At 43.3% G+C, this 20,955-nt stretch overlaps 1 protein-coding gene across 2 annotated transcripts; it reads right to left on the bottom strand.

Moving 5' to 3' along the window:
- Positions 1–3,154: 3,154 nt before the first annotated feature.
- On the bottom strand, positions 3,155–7,446 carry LOC130588811 (cytochrome c oxidase assembly protein COX20, mitochondrial). 2 transcript variants are annotated; one of them, XM_057389752.1, is made up of 4 exons: positions 7,372–7,446; positions 4,684–4,798; positions 4,485–4,548; positions 3,155–4,021 (listed from the first exon to the last, which is right to left on the bottom strand). In XM_057389752.1, the coding sequence occupies exons 1-4, from the start codon at positions 7,444–7,446 to the stop codon at positions 3,880–3,882; spliced, it is 396 nt and encodes a 131-aa protein (XP_057245735.1). In that variant the 3' UTR covers positions 3,155–3,879. The 2 variants fall into 2 exon arrangements, with proteins under 2 accessions (XP_057245735.1, XP_057245737.1); XM_057389754.1 differs by lacking the exon at positions 7,372–7,446 and adding an exon at positions 6,308–6,529 and having other exon boundaries at positions 3,159–4,021.
- Positions 7,447–20,955: the final 13,509 nt, after the last annotated feature.

Raw genomic sequence — 20,955 nt, 5'->3', positions numbered from 1 at the left:
TTGAGTCACATTGACTAAAACTCAGTTCCACTTCTGATATTTAATTAGTTCTTGACTCTTGAATTAGAAAAAAAAGCATAATCAAAGGATCATCTTGATCATCTGAATATACTATAAAACTTCTGTTTTGATCAGTTTTCCAAGGCAAGAACAATGTATGTGTTTCAAGAGTTAAATGGAGCAAGCAAACAACTTACATGGCTAACCACTGAGCTCTTGAGCTAAACCTCTGGATAGAAACGAGGGAAGTATGGGAATTAGTCTACTAAGCTGGAGAAAATCTTTTGCTTGGGAGCTCATTACAGCTGAATTCACACAGTACTTCATTATTACCTGGGTTGCTTACACCAGAAATAACAAATGCACTTCCTCCAGACCCCAGAAAAAAAAAAACCCTACCAAAAGCCAGGCTCAGTGACAAGAGACGACCTTTCCTTTGCAGCACTTGAGGACTTGAGGTGGGAGGTGACACACAGAGAATAACCTGGCAGCCTGAAAATTGCAGCAAGGGCCAACATCTCCCAAAAATCTCTGCTTTGGTAAAGAGGTACATTGCAAGTTTGGGATGGCAGCTGTCGCCTTCAGAAAAGTTCCTGGGTGTTGAGCCTGTCGATGGCTGCAGCAGGACATTTGCTTCAGTGAGAGGCACTGAAGAGCAGAGGCCACCTGATCACAGGCAGCTCTGGGCTCTGGGAACGGGCCTGGCAATTAACCTTACATTGCCATGTTTCAGCCTGGTGCCTCCACAACAACCTCCCTTCCTGAAGGACCTGGAGGACATGCCCTGCACAAGTGGCCTCTGGCCACTGCCAGATTCCAAGTGTGTGCTCCTGCCAGAGAAGGCAGCAAATGCTTTTTCCCAGAGTGTTGCTACTGCAGGAAACGAGAAAGATGTGGAGGAATGATGGGGCCCCAAACCCATCTCTATTTTGTTGGTGGTTTAGGCTGCTTTAAGGACAGATTTTACTAACTTCAGGGATCAAATCTAGGCTTGTCAGCCTGTTCAGTGACCAAGTAAAACAAATGTCAGTAAAATAAACAGGGTTTCAACAATTTTACAGTTTCAAATTGCTATACTTAATTTTCTCCCTTTTTACGGTTAATTCCAACTGAAAACCAAACATCTTCAAAATTAGTGTTTCTCTTCCTTCCAAATAATTGTCTGTAAAATGAATTTAAGGAATATTTTGAATCTTGAGCGATTTTGAATCTTGAGCGATTTTGAATCTTGGGCATCATTCATTTGCAGCAATATTTTAAGATTTCAGATCTGATAATTAACTACGGAGGCGTGCTATGTATTTCCATCAACGATTTAAGATTTAGGAAATACGCAGTAACACAACTGAGTAATTTTAAAATATAGTTATGTAATTGTTTTCAAACACTAAAATATTAAAGTTACTTCAATTTTTTATTTTCTTGGCAATGTATCCTAATTTATGATAATTAATAGCTTTGAGATTTTTTGTTTTATCCTGTCCCTCATCCTTTAATTGGTGTAACCCATCAGTCACTTTTCACTTTCAATTCACTCTCCGCAGCTGGTACAGAAGCAGCTGGAGCCAGCACTTCAAGGAATTATGCCAGACCTTTTCCCCTGCATGTTTAGCCATGAGCATTCCTCCCTCTGCTGTTGCAGGTCCCCGCATTAACCCCAATTGAGTCCTGCTCACAGCTTCTTTGTCTTATATCCCTGCTCTGTCCTATTTGGCAAAGGCCTGGACTTCTAGTTAGCTCAATTCCACCTCAAGTTTTAGTAAACACTGAAGCTCAAACATGCTGGCCAGGYTGCCTGCACATTGCCTCTTCCCCAGTTTTTCTGTTAACATTTGGCATACTCATTTTACACTCTGCACAGTGAAGCAAAAGTATTAGATGGGTTACCTAYACAACGCAGATACATCTAGCATTTCACAGTTATTGATAAACTTTAGATAAGCTGCTATTGGGCTAATATCCTTAAATGCAGTAACTTAAACCAATATTAATTAACACCAGAGAGGATTTAATGCTGCAGTTTTCCCCAGATTTTTTTTGATTTACATAGTATCATAATGCTGCCTCTATTTTCTCACCAGTCACAGTATTTGTGTGTTTTGAAGGATGCCATTATGCACATGGTAACTTCTTTCCCATCAGCACAAAACACAATTCTCTTCTTTCCCTACAACTGCTCTTTGCCAAAGAGTAATTTTCATCTCTGTGCTTTTGTTGCCTAAAGCCYCCAGCTGACCCATGACCTCACAGCCAAAAGACCCACTGCTTAGGTTGCACTTTCTTTTCTTAGGGCAGATAGGAAAGAACTCAACCATGTATTAAAACAGCAGCTTGTTAAGACCAGCTTCATGGCTCACTCAGTTTCCCACTGCTGCTCCAAGGGATTTMTGGAGCAACAGCTCCCACCCCAATGGGAAGAAGCCTCCCAGCCCCTCAGCCCCCATCCAACACAGAACCAGGGGAAACATTTTTCTCTTCTGAATCAACTTCCAATTTACGTCTCAGTTTGGATTTTGCAGTTAGAATAGGAAGTGTTTCATTGCATTAATTTTTCTGAAGACTTTTTATAACAAATATTGAAATGAATGTCCTTGATAAAATTTATCTTTGTTTCCTCTGGAAGAAACATGAGGAATAGAGGGAGAAAAAGGAATCAAGAGTATACAGGTTTATCTTCTTCTTCTAAGGGGCTAATCCACAGAGAGTAAAAGTTTGATTTTCTCAGTGTAAATGGCATGTTTGTTTAGTACTCTCAAGTATATTTCCAAACAAGTAAGAGGAGCAATACTGCTGTTTACATCTRGGGTCCCAGACCTCCCTGCACCAACCTCAGTTAACAGATCACAAATTCCTTCAGACTAAGTACGGGGTGGGGGGAAAGCACTATTTTTGCTCTGTGAATGCCTTTAGACCAGAAAGTGTTTACAGCATAATAGACCATAAATCATTGTATGAAAAAATAAAAACACTGTGCCACTCGTGCAGACAGAAGCAATCAAGGAATATGATGTCATCACTGATCTTTTTACCAGTATGCTACTAGACTTAACACTGTATTTTCAGATTAGATGGTTTCCTTAAAAKTATGTAGTGGTATTTCTTTTAACTGAAAAACGTCCAGTGAAATAGTTAAATAGAACATGCCCTTAAAGAAAAAAACCAAAAGAACACACTACCGATCATTACTACTTCAAAATAATGTAAATTATTATTCCACAAGTAGTAGAAAAGTGTCGAAAATAGCTAGATTTTTAATGAAGTAAAAAATTATTTACTTACATAGTTTAGACTGCTCTGAAGTGTGATGTGTGTTTTTTATTCTTAGTTTCAAACAGACAACAAAGATGTAAATCCTTCAGTTTCACAGTGTATATAAGTAACCTGGTTATCTTGCAGTTGAAATCTTACAAAGGTATCACCCATCTTTGCACAAGCAAAGCCTTCTCCTACAGTTTAAATATCCTTGTTTTACAAACAGAACTGTTAACAATAGCACTGAAGGATACATTTACTCAACAGCTGATGAAAATATTTTCCTGTATTTAAATGAGATGTAATTACAACTTTGCTAAAACAAACCACACTCTTTTTATAATAGAAGTTAAAGCAGTCCCAAATCAGTTGTTYATCTTCTGTAAAAGAACACATCAGCTTCCAGAAGTTTACCAGGACATCATTCCCTAATATGTGCAGTCACATACATACATATAYAGAACAAAGCACGGCTTGTACAGACTTAACAGATTCACTGTGAATTTCCTGCTCAGATTTGCCAGGAAAACCATGATTTACCCATTTTAGACACCTCACAGTGTAGACTGACATTTTTGAACCACCTTTTCCCAAAGATGTATTCAACCACAGCTCCTCCAGAGCAGCCTATGAATCGCTTCTTTCACTACCAGTTTGYTCCTTTTCTGGATCAAGATAACTGCCTTCAAATAAAATTCTGTTTTTCATTCCTTCTTTAAGCATTCTTTGCCGGATCCTCTGTTGGGCCAAATTGTACCTGCAGTAAAACCTAGAGGAGGGGATGAAAAGAAAACACGATTCCCTGCTTTGTATGAGTGACAGTATCAAACCAGCCATTCAGCCAGAGAAAAGTTGCAACCACATCTGATAATGCTAGTAAAATTCAGCATGCTGCCTTTGGAACTAGGAGATAAGGATGGGATATGCAAAGGAAAAAAAGAATTAAGAAAAATGGAAGTAATTGGATTCTTGAATCATTTAGGATTCAAGAAACAATAGAAAATATTTAAAAAAAAGGTATGCGAACATAAAAATTCAAACACATTGAAATGTTTTCCTTTCAAAAAAGATAAAAATTTTGGGGACAAGGAAGAGGACATTTTGCTAGGCACATTCTTAATAGAGTTTCAAAAACAAACTGAAACGCTGTTTCTGAAAACTGAAACATGAGGATCATGTTGTACAATTCAGACAACACAGGCCTGTCAAAACTCAAAAAGCATGTTACATACCAGTATCCTAACATTGTGCAAATAAAGCCACCAACTGCAACGTCACAAGATCTTCTAACTCTACCTGAAAGAAAAACAAAAATCCTCTGAAAAGTYTGAGAAAACACCTTGTATGACTTCCCATTATTAGTAACACCTAACAGCGATTTTTTTTTTCTTACAAATAAATATGTAAAACTCCAAAGGAGTAAGTACTTACTAGTCGCTAAAAAATGTCCAAGACCCACAACTAAGGACCCCAGGGAGCCATAGAGCACTGATTCTCGTGCACATGGGACGTTTTTAACATCGAGAAATCCCAGGAGTTTAAAGGACTGTAAGACAACAGAAAAAAAYCCAATAATAAATTTTAAAATTCACTTTTGTAAAAGTCTATGATGCCAACTCCATTGTAAAACTGACTTGTTAACTTAGTGATGAAATATAACCAGTTAAGGATTTACTGCCTCCAGAGTTATATCTGACCAAAAGTGAACATGCACAGCTGTATCAGGAATGTTTTTGGAAGAGTTAACTATTAATTTATGCAACATAGTTCTGCACAAAACTGTTGATCCATCCTTTCTACTGAGTATTATAAAAGAACTACTTCATTTTTTATCTTTACATTCCCTAAAAAAGGGAGGGAGAAAACCCTTAAGAATCCAGGATTTTGGTCACATCACAACAAACAAGTAAGGTTAAAATAAAGTATGCAGTTAGTTATGCCATGTAATTTTTATACCTGAAACCATAACTATGCTTGAAAATGTTAAGTTAATRGAGAATGAGCTTATAGTACAGTACCTTACACTGAACACATTTAATAAAAAATGTTTTTATTTAATAACGAGTAATTTATAACCTAACCCCATTCTAGGCAGGGGCTGGGCACACGGGTCAGGGTCAAGGTGGCTGCCCCACAGTAACACCTTCACATTGTTCTGCTATCATTCCTTTGATCAGGAGCCATGTGAGAACAYGTTTAGGTCACTTTTGCTTAAAATCATTGGACCATGAAGAACCGTATGTGCAACTGTACCTAATCTCATCAAACGTGATAGTTTTATTTTATTGTAAAGGTATTCCACTTGGTCAAAGCAGATTTTGAGGACAGAGCACTACGTATTCAACTGCCTGTGGAGGGCTGACAAGTGTGAGACAAGTGATTATGCCACTGTGGGAATGGGGATGGCAGGCATGGAAATCCCCATYGTTAGTTTTATCCATGTTCCCTAGRGACAGCCATCAGCTGTCCCTGTGCACAAGCGAGACAGAAAGGATGTGGCTCTATGTTAGCCGAATATCCTAATGARTAATTTCAAGTGCTCTCATATAGAAGAAGTCACTTGATACGTTGCTGTTGTTGGCTAAGAAGGTATCCCTGCTACATCCATGCAGCATGATGCATCCTTTTAAAATAGCGTCTCACCTGTCGCCACACTGGGCATCATTTGTTATACTTCTGACCACAGCGGCCTCACGAACCCTCAGCCTCGCCAGTGTTTCGCCCGCCAAAACAAAGTCCCACGGAGGGGCCCGGGGGAACAGAGACACAACCCCCGCCCCACCCATCTGTCCCTACAGAGCCTCAGTTCTGCCGTGGGTTTCCGTGTATTGTTCCCTAATTATTTCCTCTGGAGGTGAAACTGCGGGGGTGGGGYGGGCGGTCACGGCTGCTCAGCAATGACCTCCCATTTCCCCATCGCGGGGCCGCCGCGGGGAGCCGRGTGCCGGGCAGCTSCTCCTCATCCTCATCATCATCGTCCTCATCATCATCATCCTCCTCCTCAYTATGATCCTTTTTCCGCTCCTCGCCCCTGGCCCCCCCCACCCTCCATTACCTTCCTCGGCTCAGAGTCGCCCTCGCCCGCCATGCCGCGGCAGCACCTCCCCGCCCGCACCAGCGAGCTGGGGCCGCGCCCGGGTACAGAGCGGCAGCGAGGGGGAGCCGCTCCGCCCGCCCCGTCTCTATGGCCCCCGCGGAAGGGGCGGGGGCGGGCGCGCCGGCGCCATTTTAGGTCCCGGCGCCGAGCGAGATTCCAGCGCAAATCCTTTGTTCGGCGAAATGGGTCACGGCGCGGGGGGCGCGCGCGCGGGCACGCGCCCGGGGGGCGGGGCTCATCCCGCCCCTCCCCCCGCTCTTCCCGCTGCGGGCGCGCGCCGGGGCCGGGAGCGGGCGGGGCTGAGGGCAGCGCGCGGGATCCGCTCCCGATCCGCTCGGATCCCGGCGGGAACACGCGGCCGCAGCTCCCGGGTGCCATGAGTGCTCGGGCTGAGCCGGCCTGGTAAAAGTTAAAAGAGAAACAGCGGCAGTGGGAGATGAGAGCGCGCTCAGTGGGTGGCACCTAGTGGGCGAAGGAGGTTATGGGATCCTTCCCGGAGTGCGGGCAGCATGAAGGACACGGGGTTATAGATCCCCCACCGCAGATGGGGAAGAGCTGATTGTCAGTGGGAGCATCCCAGCGCTCTGGAATGGGGCTGAGGAAAAGATGACTTGTGCAGCTGGGAGAAAAGTACCCGGGTGCAGGGGGARGCAGGAGGTGGAGGAAGAATTGGTTCAAAAGGAGCGCTCTGGAAAATGGCCTCCTGTGAGTTCACGTGGAGCTGCATCGGGCACAGCTCCAGTGGGTTCAGCAGGGGTAAGGCATGTGCTAAATCACTTGGAAATTACCCCTTAGGTGTGTAAGTATACCTGCAGTAAGGATGAGAAAAGGTAAATAGTGCTAAGTGAGGAGAGAGGTGCAGTTTCTGCAAGATACTGTGAAAAYAGCTTTTGCCACAAGAAAACAAAACTCTCCCTGCTAACTAGTGAATGACAGGGTGTAACAAGGATGAGCGATGTAAAATACTGCTCTTTGTTGGAAAATACACCACTTGGAAATTTTTTTAGTCGAGTTTTGTTCACCYTTGCCGCGGGAAAAGGAATCTTAAGTTTCTTTCGGGCATTGTTCCACCAGGTGGGGTCTGATGAACTCAACATCCCAACAGACACACGGCCATCAGCAGARTATCAGCTCCAAACCTCACCCCGGCATGATTGGAGAGACCTGGTCTGGGAGCAGAGAGATAAGAAGGACAACCTAATTAGCATCAGAGCGGAAGAAATCGGGATCCAATAGGAAACCAAGTACTAAGAGCTCGGCATCTTGGAACAAATGAACATGGAACCAATACAGTTCTRTGGGGTTTGACTGTATAAAGTATCTGAAAAATCTAGTAAATCCATGTGTCATGGAATGATTTTTTCTGCATACCTGGACTATGTGTGGATGAAGTGATTTCTGTTGCACGTCCTGGCCTGAACAGCATCCTGGCCAGAAATAAAGTAATGCCTTGACTCTCTTAACACTAAAATATTGGAGGTTTTTTGGTTTCCCTGCGGTTTKGGTGACGTCTTGACCTAGGAGCCATGAGATATCTTCAGACCTTGTTATCTATTATGTGTTCAGGATTTTTTTTAACCCTATGCTGAATRAAATGGTCTTTTTCTACACACTGAAATTTATGTCCATTTGAATTTTCTGTTACTAAATTTTTTTTCCCTGTGTTTGCAGGATTTTGGAAACAATGTACTTTCACAYAATCGATTTTCATGTGTCACTAGCTGAAAAGTGCTACTGCACATTTGCAAGAGCTGTTTTAAATCTCTCATGGATTAGAAACAAGTTTCAGTCTTTCCCAGTCGTCCCAATCTATCACTGTTTTGCCATCTTTGTAGATGTCGATATTGCAGGCAGAGCTCTGAATTCACAGAACACGCTGATTCAGTACATATGCTGTCCATTAAAAAAAGATAGTAGGAGTCACTACTGAGTAGTTTGGCCTGTTTAAAGTTAATGTATATTATGCATGTAGTGCTGCAAACAGGACATTTGCTATAGTATGTGAAAACCAAAATTACTGGCATAATCARTCCTTGGAAAGGCCTGTAATGTCTGGTTTTATCTTAGTTGGTTTACAAATTAAGTAATAGCAARCACTGAGAAATGTAGCAAGGAATCCCAAGAGAATGCTAACATATCTGAGATTAACAAGGGCACAGTGGTGAAAAACAGACACTCCTTTTACTGCCAGTGAGGCGGCCTGGCCTGCAGCAGTTCATTTTGAAGGAAAAGAGTGGAAGGATCTTTTGCTTTGAAAGACTTAAGATGGTGAAGAGAAGAGTAGACAAATAGAACCTCTTCTGTCTGGTAGTCAAGAGTAGGCTAAGGAGAAGTGCATGTTTTTCCCTATGTATAATTTATCCTTTTTCCAAATAATCCAGATCACACAAATTACACTGAACTATCCACTGGCAATAAATTCACCCTTCTAATTTTTCCCCCCTCTCCTTCGTACTTGGTCATTACTCTGCTTTACTGCTGCACCTTACAGCTCTGCTTCTTGTCTTTCAGAAGCTGCTCCAAATTTAACTACTATTAACCTTTGTGGAGTTAGAAATACACAGGGCTGCTTGTCAGTGCTTCACATCAGTGAAGATGCTGGAACTGGAGCCTGCTTAGCTTAAAAGCAGAGGAAACACTGAGAGGACACTTTGAGATAGCCTGCAGCAATGTCGTGTCCCATAGGGATCTGAGATGTCAGGGTGTGCAGAGAGTGTGGGGTGATGGCCTCCAGCACTTGAGGAGGGCAGGGCTCTGGAAGTGTGGGCCTTGTACTTCTGCTGCTTTTACCATCATGTACTTTGAAGGCTCTGGGACTATGATGTYCTTCTTCACATCCTGGATTCACATAAAAATGAGAATAGCTAATTCCAGCTCACTGAAATGCAGGTTTTAGCCTGATAGCAGGTTTTAGTTGATAAAGGAAGTTGAGGCTGTGTGGGCGTGTGGTRCTTCATGAGGGTGATAGCACAGGTAATATGATCACTGCCTTGCCAATGTGACCTGCTGCAAGAGCTGAACTGACTTTTGCTTAAACCCATGGTACACCTGGCCCAGCAGAGGCACATTCCAGAGTATCTTCCASAGTTTCCTGCCAGTGTGCATACAGGGAAGGTGGTAGAGCAAAAGCCCCGGTTTTTCCCCCATTAACAGGGACACTTTGCTCTTTCTGGAAGTCAGGTATCTTGTGTATGCACGTTTGGAATTGCTGCCTTGAATGTCTGACCCTAAAGGACATGAGTGATATGTCAAAACATTCTTCTTTCCTTCATRACATTGCCTGGGTCTGGAGACCCTTGGCAGACCTGCCCATGCACGGTCAGTTCCATCCATCATAATGTGCTGATTATCACTTGCTCTCTGCAGTTTGAACTTTTCCTATAGTCATACAGTTCTTATTTTTATTAGCACTGATCAGCAAAGTGTAGCATCCTTAGCTGTATGCCTCCATCCTGAAACTGACAGCTTGGAAGTGATTTGGATTGGTATTTGACAGCATCTTTGTTCTGTCACYCTTCACCTCTGTGTTTAAAGGTCAGGCCAGGCAAAACTCTTGTCAGTCCAGCAGTAGGAAAGAGACTGCTGTGTACAGAGCATGAAGCAGCAGAGAGAAAGTGCTCATGTTGCAATAGTGCAGATAGGAACCTGGGTCCCCGATTTCTCCAGTGTTTATTTCTTTAATCAGAAAACTTCACTGAGGGGGCTGATCCATGGATCTTGTCACTTCTGACAATTTTGGCCTGTACTCCCTAGGAGGAGGAAGCCATCACACAAACATGGAATTTCCTACCTTTAGCACCTCTTGGTCATGTAAATTATTCCTGTACCATAGGCTGTTTATGTAGCCTTGTGGAAAAGCAGGCCTGCCAAAAACTGTGACAGCCTGTCCTAAGAAATAGAAATACATTTATTAGATGGTGTGGATAATAACCCCTTAAGGTTGATGGCAAYCATGGACAGATAACTAAACTTCCAGGTGGATTCAGCACCTCGGGAGGGCTGCATTCTCTGCCTAGGGAGTTGCAAAGGCTCTCCTGATCTGCCCATAGTAGTTACTGGCAAGTGGAAGCTGCTCTGCCTGTTCATATCATGAACTGTTCTGTGGAGGGTTGGCTAGCTGAGAGGGGTCGCGTAGACATGTTTGCAGCTTGGTGAGATGGAGGGGTACAGGTATCACACTCAGCTAGGATAGTTGCTGAGATTGTGTGAACAATTATTCTGAAGCAGTGGGAAGGCAATGCAAGGACATCATGTTTTTAAGCCGCTGGAAACTCCCTACAAGATACTTGTGTTGGTTAGCCCTGGGAAAAAGTAGAAGTAGATAAGGGAAATTGGCAAGTGAATCATTAAAGGTGGAGTTGACGTTTAGGACGTGGACCTATGAAATATATGTATTACAGAATATGTATGAGCTAATTATGTACACTATAAAGCTTAGACATTGTTTGCAATAAATCGAAGTTTGCTTATAACTCATATTGAGTGGTCCGAGTCTTCCCTTCGGTGACGCTGTTCTGAGGTGGGCTGCTGACACCAGAGATGGTCCAGGCCTTCCTCCTCTTTGCTGTGCAATCCTGCCTTCTCCTATGCACCACCAGCTCTGCTGGCTGATGCAGCTGGAAGTTAGCACTAGACAAAAAGCTGCTTCATAGCTATTGTTTGGGGAGAAACAGGCTAAACAGGCTGTTTTTTTGAGAGTGCCAACTGAGTGCCAATTTACAKCAAGTGACTCAAGAAGCTGCCTTGTTGAAGATGTTTGGTAGGTAGCAGGCCATTGAGTTGCTGGGCTAGTAGCTGAGGCATGCCTTAAGGCAAATTTTGGAGATGTCCAGCAGGGTTTTGTCTTCACAGTCACCCTGAAGCTACTTAAACAGCAGCTTGTGATAACCATGTGTCATTTGGTAAGTCTGAAAGCAAGAGGTACTTAGAACTTAGAAGTCAGGAAGAGGATGATTATTTCACTYGTCCTCAGTTGCCATGAGGGTGTTCTGGAGTTACGTATTTCTGCACTGCACTTGCTGTCCAGCAAACCAACTGTATCCTGSACTGTATCAAAAGAAGAGTGGCCAGCAGGCTGAGGTCTAATCTGCTCTCATGACACCCCACCTTCAGCACTGCATCCAGCTCTGTTGTCCTCAGCACAGGACAGACATGGACCTGTTGGAGTGAGCCTAAAGGAGAGCCATGAAGATGCTCAGAGGGCTATGGAGACAGGCTGAGAGAGCTGGGGTTGTTCAGCCTGGAGAAGAASAGGCTCTGAGGAGATCYTATAGCAGCCTTCCAGTACCTAAAGGGAGCCTGCAAGAAAGCTGGAGAGGAATCTTTTAGCAGGCTGTGAGAGAACAAKGGCTTTAGACTGAATGAGGGTTATGATGGCTGCAGAGATACTGCGCTGTAGGATATGTCAGAGTGACCCTTGTGGGGTCGGGGCAGGCAAGAGAAGTCTGTGCAGGCTGCTGTTGCCAAGGCAGTCAGCAACCACGCTCATGCAGTTGAATAAAAAACTCCCCTTTTTTCCCCCAAGCATTAATGTAAATGCAAATTAACTTTCAACTGCATGACAGTTTTATTCTGGGTTGGCTTTGCTGATCGTTTCTGTAGGTTGACTTTGCCTAACTTATTCCTAACTATCATTCCTAAATGATTTTTCATTCTGCAATACATAAGAGATTTTAATTCAATGTACTCCTCTGAAAGCCAAGGATTTAGGGGCAGGCTTCTAATAGCTTTATTTTTTTTTCTGCCAGATCTTTTAATCTCTTTGTGTTATTTAGGCACTTGATTCAAAAGGGAAGACTTTTATATTTAAAAAGGTGGCTTACATAAAACATAAGGGTTATAATTGCAGCTATACTGTTGGATGTAGAGCTTGATTTAAAATTTCCTGACTTGCTAATATAAATTGGACTTAAGGATGTTACTGCCTAAAAATTGGGCAGTTTATCTTCAATTACCATTTTTTTCCTATAATATAAATTACTTAGTCTATGAAGCATGTCTTAAATGTATTGGTGGCAAATACTAACAGATAGTCAAGTTTTCTAATATGACWCTGTAATCCACTTTAGGCAGGTGATGGTACTAATTTATTTCTGTGTATTTGGTCCTTTTTTCTTAATTTGCAAATTTGTAAGGCATAGAACTTGTTTTTTTGAAACTGAAGATACTGAGAGATATATAATGCTTCTGACACACATTTGAATAACAACCTCATAACCACAGCTTCATGGGAACAAGAGTGTGGAAGGCACTCCTTTCTTGCCTCAGAGCTACTTTCCTTTGGCCTAATTCCTATCGTGTTCRTCTAACTTTACTTCAAAACTTCCCCTTCCATTTCACATCTTAATTTTTCAAAACACAGTAGCTGCCCTGAGGTCTCTGTCACAAAGAGTATGGAGGGTGGTTATTATGAACTCTGTGCCTCATGTTCCATGTCTGTCGTATGAATGTGTCAGGCTTAATTTTTATTAATTCCTGAGGGAAAACTAGAGACGAGAGCTAAAAAGGTATTTGTATGGTAATTGTTTCTTTTGGGACATGGTTTCTGAGAATTCATAACAAACTGAAAGGAGTTGCACAAGTAAGAAATTTATTTAGAAATAAGCTGTTCAAACAGCACAACAAAATTAGAATATTCATGGGGGTAAAATATATTAAAGATTATTAAATGCTCAGGTACCCTCTCAGACATAAGAATTCCCTCAGCACAAGTCACTGGAGGCTGCAAGTGTATTCTGAGGAGGTATCATGGTGTGCTTCTCCTGTCCTTACACTTTTCCCTATATATCCAACACTAGATAAATTAAATTTTTGCATGACTCACTGGGGCTCTTGCATTTTTGCCAAGATTAGACTAAAGCCCAGAGAATGGAAGGTGATATAACACAGACAGTGATATAATACAATGACATCACTGAAGGGTAAGAGAAGAAGGAGATGGTGTGCCAGGAGCCACTTTGGTGATGGGTTTTGCATGCAGTGTGCTGTTTGAGTGGATGTGTAATTAGCAGGATAAAGGGAGAGAGGGGTCACATTCAAGGAGCAGAGCATATCAAAGTAGACACTCAAACCAGACAGCTGGAAAGGATKTTCAGAAGCCATGCTAGGTATCAACTACAAAAAAATTATGATGCATCTGGTAGATCTCATATCTTGTTTGATTTTTTTTCTTTTTTTCTCTTTAGTTGGGGTGGGGGGGGGGAGGGCAATGAGTTTATTTTAATTTTGTATTCAAGTTTAAAGTAGATTTCACTGTCTTATCCCCACCTCACATTGTGTGGTGACATGACTGTCGCTAGTACACTGCCAGATGCAAYGTGTTTTGTTCCAGTAGAAGTTACAGTATATTCCTGAGACATCTGCCATCCAAAATATGTGGAAAGATTCAGAGAAGTCAGAGTAGGTTATTTCATCGTGCTACAAAGGCCGGTTTCAGTCTGCCAGGGCAGGATCTCTTACACAGAATAGCAYACCTTTGGCAAGGGGTAAAGGAAAAAAAATGCACATGGCTTCAGAAGGATCTCACACAAAACAGGAAGTCTGCMAGGATGAGATTTGAGAGTTCAAAGTCAAATACAAGGTATTATTTCCAAACAGTTGTTCCAGATTTGCAGGCACCTTAGGTGTCCCGCTGTGGTGTCCAGATTCCCTGGCAAGAATTCAAGGTTTTTCTCATTCGTGACAGCAATGACTTCACGTCTTGCACACTGAGAGTGTTAATTTAGCATATAAATATTTCTCTACCTGGTGTGGTTTCTACTGCTTTCTGAGAAGCAGCAGAGATTAAAAATACCTCATATSTTATTGCTTAGTGTTTTCGGATCCAGTATTTTTGCTCTTTTCCTGATGCCTCACTGTGACCTGGCTGAAGGCTGAGTCAGTCTGTTGGTGACTGGCTACCATGGGCTACAACCTTCTGTCATGTTTTGATTTTGGAGGATCCTGGTTTCCTGCCTAAATCATCGAGTGCTGGGCTAAAATCATTAACTCTGCAGAGCACCTGATGCAAGACAGCCATCAGAATTTGGTGGGAGGGGGAGGGTAGCTGTAGTGCAGAAGCTGAGCTCTGGGGTTCTGGAAAATAATAGGACAATTGAAGCTCTTTGGGTTGCTGGGGAACTGCTCCCAGATGGACCTGGGGGGTTTTGTGTGCACTCTCTGCACTGAACTGTTGCCATCCCCCTCCATGTGCCAAGCGGTGCTGCTGGGGAAGTCTTCCGGAGTCTCCCTAGGGTAGGGCCTGGTGCTGTTGCCCTCATCAGTGAGACAACTACCTGCTGCCTAAATTGAGTTTCAGACCTCCTGAGCACAGGCATCTGTTCAGGGGCCACTGAATTATGCAGAAGGGTTTTTTTCTTTATGCTGGTGCTTTTATTTTCYAATAGATTTTCCCATGCTGATAGTTCTATTTTCCCAGCATGTCTGACTTGTGCCTTCTCAGTACCTCTGCAGGAACAAGAACAGAAACTAAACGTGCTTAATTGCCTCACTTACAAACTGTTCAAAATTCTTAGATAATTGATGTCTGATTGGTTGGTTTTTCTGGTCTTCTAAAGCTAAATTAGCCTAATGCCAGCCAGAGGTGGCTGGTGGGTTATTCTACCAGTTCTGGGAAAGTCAGTGTTGGCAGGAATATTCAACAACAACCAGCACCAAATCCAGTGCTTCAGAGAGGGGCCACTTCTCAGGTGAGGAAGAGAAAGGAAGTCTTATTGTGATGAATGGTCCTTCAGAGCACTAACTTGGGCTTCTGACAGTATAATTCTGAATAATGGTGTTGGTTCCTTCTGATTCTCATCTCATTCTTGTGCTTGGGAGCAGTAAATGCATTCCCCTAGTTTATGGTTTCCTTTTYACACATTTGCCTCCCATGAGAGTACTTTAAACTCATCACTCAAGATGATCATTGCAATACAGCAGTTTGTCTTGTCTTAAATCCCCCATCTTTTTTAAATGCTCATAATCAGTACTAAAAAAACTAATGCCATTCAGAGTTCTGGATTTTTCTTTTCCAACTTAACAACAGGCAAGTCTCAGATTTGGAACATATTASAGGTATCTTTAAAATCTTATCTATAATTGGCATAATTATCTGCTCAGACAAGTTGTGGCAAAAGACCAATCCCTAAGAAGAACCTCAGGCATTATGCTCATCTTTAAGTTAAATCATCGAATGGTCCCCAAACCCTCACAATTTCATTTATTAGGTCTTTATCCAAAAAATGCAGAGCTGCTGTGCATTCAGAGGAGTAGAATTTAAGCACTTGTTTTTATCTAAGCCTCAGTAACCATCAGCTCCTTAGTAACTAGGGGTGTGTCTGCTAAGARCAATCTGTCACCTGTCACTGGGCTTTTAAGTAACTGATTTCACATCCAGAGCTAAGACAGATAATTGACAAAATCGTGCAGACTTCAGCTGAGGAAAGTGCTATTTTTTTATATTATCCACAGAAGTGCTGKTTTTTTCAGTTAAATTTCACATTCTTAGACAATTTCAGTCTGTAGTTACAAAGAATGGCATGTGGATCCATTGTAGCTTATTTGTAAAGGTTTGTCAGATACAAGTTGTCCAGATTCTGCAGATTTATATAAGTGTTAGTTAAAYGTATTTTTTTCATAATTTAACAAGCTAAGCTTTGAAAAGTTTCCAGAATCCATTTTAACACACATTCACTGATATTTCAGCAAAACACTAACCTTCCAAAATTAAAACTTACTGATAATTTCAAATGTATTCAGTTTGCTAGTATAATTTTTGGGGAGAAAACAAGTTGTAGAGAAACTTGATAAAGGCTCCATAGGCAATGGCCACAGATGGAAAATTTGATAAAGATTAGAGAGGTCAGAGGTGAAGCTGATGGCTCCTGCCCTGAAGGGTTTGAAGRAACCTTCTCAGCAGGGAAACTTCCTCCTGCTCCTGCATGATAAAGAGCTTTCTGTCTGTGCCCCAGCTATTGATCGAAGAACTTCCATCTGGGGGGAAAGTTCTGCTAGTTCCTGGAAGTGAAGTTCTCACATACATGTTGCCCTCAGACAGAGAAACCAAATGCATGAGTCAGTTTAAAAAAAAGCCCAAAAATCTGTACTATTTTAGCACCCATCAGGATACACGTATTTCATGTGTGTGGTTTGTTGGACTCACCTGCTGCAGTTCTGGGTCTGTATCTGCCAGCCTTGGGTGGCTGAGCATCCTCCAGTGCTGAGGATGCTCAAGTGTCAGTACTGTGGCACAGTGGAGACAAAGCTAYAGAGGAAATGTTCAGTGACACCATCAGAAGGCCTGGCTGTTGTGACCTGAGACAGAGTTCAGTTATGACAGTGTGATCAAATTGCATTTGTCAGATACTCAGATAACAATTTGCCATGGGCTGATGGGTGATTTTCCCATACTTGGTACTTCAAACATTGGGAACCGACTTTGAAACTCACTGYCTCCACTCCCATCACCACTGAAGGCATACTTTAGACTGATAATTGGTTTGAAAGTTGATGCATTTAGCTGAATAGAGGTAAGAAGGACCAGTTGAACAATCTGGGAGTCAGACATGAGCATTCATTCCCTGAACTGAGGGTTTGACTGTCTTAGGGGCAGTCTGAGGCTCTGAGAGCAGAGGGAGGTATGGACTGGCATCCCTGAGCTGGCAGGGTCGCTGTCTCTGCTGGGATGAATCACCCAGGGCACTGAGCTGAGCTGACCGGGTGCTGCTGTTCTCCACTTTCTGTCACACTGCTGTCTGTTAGAAAGAGGAAAGGAGTTAAGTCTGACAGCTCTCTAAACTACATTGCAAGAATAAAGAAGATTTTGAAAACAAATCTATTCTTTACTCACTGGGTCCTTACAAGGCAGACAATGATTCCTCTAGGGCTTCCTTGAGTTCCTCTCTTCTGTCCAGGCTCTTACCTTGYTTTCTCAACATCACCTTCTGACCAAGCTTCCTCCTGAATCTTAGCTGGATACARAGCCTGGCTTCTCTAGTTGCTTTTCAAGACCTTTGTGAGACCTATGGGATCCATCTCCTGACCCTGTTCTGGCGCTATGCTTTTCCTAGAACCTTCTGAGTGCTAAGCCATGGCTGGACCAGCTGGAACATGAAGCCAAGCACTTTGCAAACTCATCAGGAAAAAAAACTACTAAGCTGTTCTCTCAGGGAACACAGCCCACATGGGTGAGAGGTGTTCAGAGGAGGTGGAGTGATAAATTGCTCATCCAGGAGGAAAGGTAGTAGGCTGGGAAGCTGATTCCCTCACATCAGCTTCTACCCTCTCTGGCAAGGCTCCAAGGAACATCTGAGCTTCTTCTGACATGAGCTGGGAGGAAGGTTCTGAAGCAAATCTGGGCAAGGCTACGTGAGGGCGAGCTTACTCAATCTTGAAAACCCTGTCCATGCTAAACATATTATTTTCGGGTATGAGTGTTTATTTTCCTCCCATGATAGGCTTAATCAGCTGGAAAAGCACCTTATGTACTAAATCAAGAGGCACTGAATGCCAGAGTGTAGGCAGCTGAATCATGCCCTGCCTGTCCAGCAGTTTGAGTCCAAAGAACCCAAGCAGAACTCCCCTCTGTGCATTAATTGCTGCCTTATATATATGCTATAATGCATTGTTTTTTTGCTGTCCTCTTCTACGGAATGAGCATTATGTTCTTTTAAACACTTCATTGATTGGCTAAGCTTACAGGTTAAACCAGGTCTTTGGCAAATCTTGTGTCTGTTCATGCTGTGTATCTTCAAATGCTGCAGCTCCTGGCATTTGTGAGCTACATACTTTTCCCATAAAACATCAACTCTGTTTCTTGTGGGACTTTGTTTCTCCTTTGATGGACTATCTACCATCAAGTTCTGCTTCTAAATTAAGAGGAATTTGATTGCTTATTATTGCTTATTATTGTACTATATGTAAAGTTCTTTATGATTTCAGTTATGTGGCATCAGTAGTGTTTATACTCCCAAAGCCTGCAAGGAAGCACTTTAACATTGCATAAGGAGATTAAACGCTCCACAGCAGAGTACGCATTGCTCCCAGGATTTCTAGTTTTACATCCCCAAGTTCTGTAGAGCCTTGCTGAGGGAATCTCTCCAGAAACAGGGTCATGGGTAACCTGGTGTAGTCATTTTGAGTGGATTCCATAGCAGAGATGGAGAAAAATATTCACAGGAAGATATCAGGACCATGTAGTTCTTACTGCACCAAGTGCAGTGAGACAACTACAAACACTGCAAGCACTGCATTAAGCTGAAAGGCACAGGGCTCCACACATCTGTCCTGCCTCCTTCCATGGGGGATGTGAGTCACTGCTGTGCTGGGCACAGCTGGTCCTCACTCCACTGCCCTGATCATGGAGCACTGGCCTCTACCACACTGCCTAACCTGGGCTGGGGARTTTCTCTGGTTAGGTTAAATGCCTCTTTATACTTTCATGGTCTCTTTCCACATGAAACCTGATTGAGTAATTAATAATGTGGAGGGAGAGTTAAGCTTTTTAAGTTCTGCATGGTTTTCTGCCAATTACTCCATCAAAGACTGGCTCGCTTTGTTGCTAAAGAGCTTCTTAGTGAGGCATGACCTTGGTTTATTAAGTAATACATGTATTTCTGAGAGCAACTTATGTAAGAGTTGGCCTATCCAACAAGACTGATGTTTGACCACTCGGTGAGCATGTCAAATATGAAAGCAAACACTGAATAAAGTTYCCCCTGCTCAGTGTCTGGGTAAGAGGGACAGGGAGCCTTGCAGTGGCTGCTCTTGTCTCTAAGCCACCATTGCTGCCTTTACTATTTCCACTCGAGGTGCTGCAGCATGGTCTCCTCACTGGAGAGAAGATATCCTACTTGTGGATATCTCAGCACATGCTCAACACATTGCTGGTACATCTGCTGGCTTCATGCTGGTTTGGACTTTGCAGGGCAAACAGTAGATTTCAGCCCCCAGAGATGGCAACAGCACTGCTTCTTGCTGCTGTGAGCTGTACCCACTGGTAAGAGGGATCTGAAGGCTCTGCTCCTTCCTCCTCTTCCTCCTTCCCTTCTCCCCTGGCTGGGGTTTGTGCTGAACTGTCAGTGACACAGGACAGGTGGTGCAGGCTGTCTTGGGGTACCTGCACCTTCTCTGAAACTGCTTTCACACCACGTGCAGGACAATACAGTGATGAGTCTCTCTGCTCCCGCAAGAGCAAAGCCAAGCTGTTAGCTTCAAATCTCGGAAGYAATTTTCATAACATCATTTCTGCRGCAGCCAGTTTCCATGGAAACCAAGAAACACTGGCAGCGTGTATAGGAAAGAAGATAGCTGACCTGATTGTCCTTCCCTGGCCCCTGTGGATGGGCTTCCCTGTCAGCACATGCATATCCATGGCTCACTGCTGTGAGGTGGATAAGCCCAGGCCCCAAGGCTCCGGCTCATTCCACTGGCAGCAGACTGAGTGCAGTGTCTCTCCTGGCTGCTGCATGTCCTCCTCCTSCCACCCACCCTGCCTCTCAGGGCAGCTTGTCTGTAGATATTTTCACCTCCCTTCCCACTCCTCCCATTCCCAGGCCTCAGCAGTGATGGAAGGATTTGTAGTTAGCTTTGAATATGTCCCTTTCTTTTTGACCCCCCCTACCTGCTTACTCCACATACTTTGTTTACTTATTTATTCTACTGCTGATAGCATAGTCCTACAGGTCAACCTGTCAAAGATGTGTATTTATAATAAAGCTCTATATGCATCRCACTTAACTTACAAATATTCTTGGAATTCTTCCTAACTACTACCAGAAACATCTACTCTCCAGGTAAAGTTTCTGTTACCTGTGGTGTTCCTTAAGAAGCCACAAAGCTGTGTCACACTCTCCAACAACTAGCAGTTTTGCCTGTGTGTTTGGGCAAAGAGAGAGGGCTTGTCTGACCCAGGCTCAGCTGCAGCTTTTGGTTGCATTTCTTCAAAATGCAAGCACCAGCATGGTGCATTTTACTTTAAAACATGGTTTTAATTTTAAAAGCAGCGGTAGCTCTGAGCCTGACTGGCAACCGCCCTCATGCTGGAAGCTCACTTAATGCAAAAAGAGTTGAGTCAGGGCAGCTCCTGGAGTGAGTGAACTGATGCCGTGAGGAGAAAAGAACCAAGGTGGAGCCCTTGAAATCCCTTGCTGTGTCCCTGGAAGCCCATCCTGCCCGTCTGAGTGGCTCAGAGCTGTGTGGCACTGGCTCAGGTCCCCTCGCAGGACAATGCCCGTGTCTGCTGCTGCACCCCCGTGGCAGAGATTGCAGACAGTGCGCCCCGTGGCTCTTGGCCCAAAAGCAAGCTGCKGTTGCACAGAGAGCTTATGTGGGCTGCTCAGGCAGGAGGGCAAAGGTTTTCATATTCTGAGGTTATCATGGAAGGATGATGCCAAAGAATAGGCTTGAAAAACCAGCGTAAATTGAGTACTTTGGCCTCTCCTGCTGCGGATGGATGGGGAGCTTCTAATGTCTCTCACAGACTGGCTTTTCAAAGGCAAGCTGGCAGTCACTTGAAGTGTACTTTTATGGTGGGATTTTTTCCTATAAAACTGAAATAGTAAAAATTTATGAAGGTGATCAGCTGAAAAGTATCCTGCTTCGTCTCTTTTCTCCGTTTGCAGATATGG

Source organism: Malurus melanocephalus, unplaced genomic scaffold (assembly GCF_030028575.1).
Source record: "Malurus melanocephalus ecotype Western Australia unplaced genomic scaffold, MMel_1.1 scaffold_19, whole genome shotgun sequence".
Taxonomy (NCBI): Eukaryota; Metazoa; Chordata; class Aves; order Passeriformes; family Maluridae; genus Malurus; species Malurus melanocephalus.
This window is presented reverse-complemented; position numbering and strand designations above follow the sequence as displayed.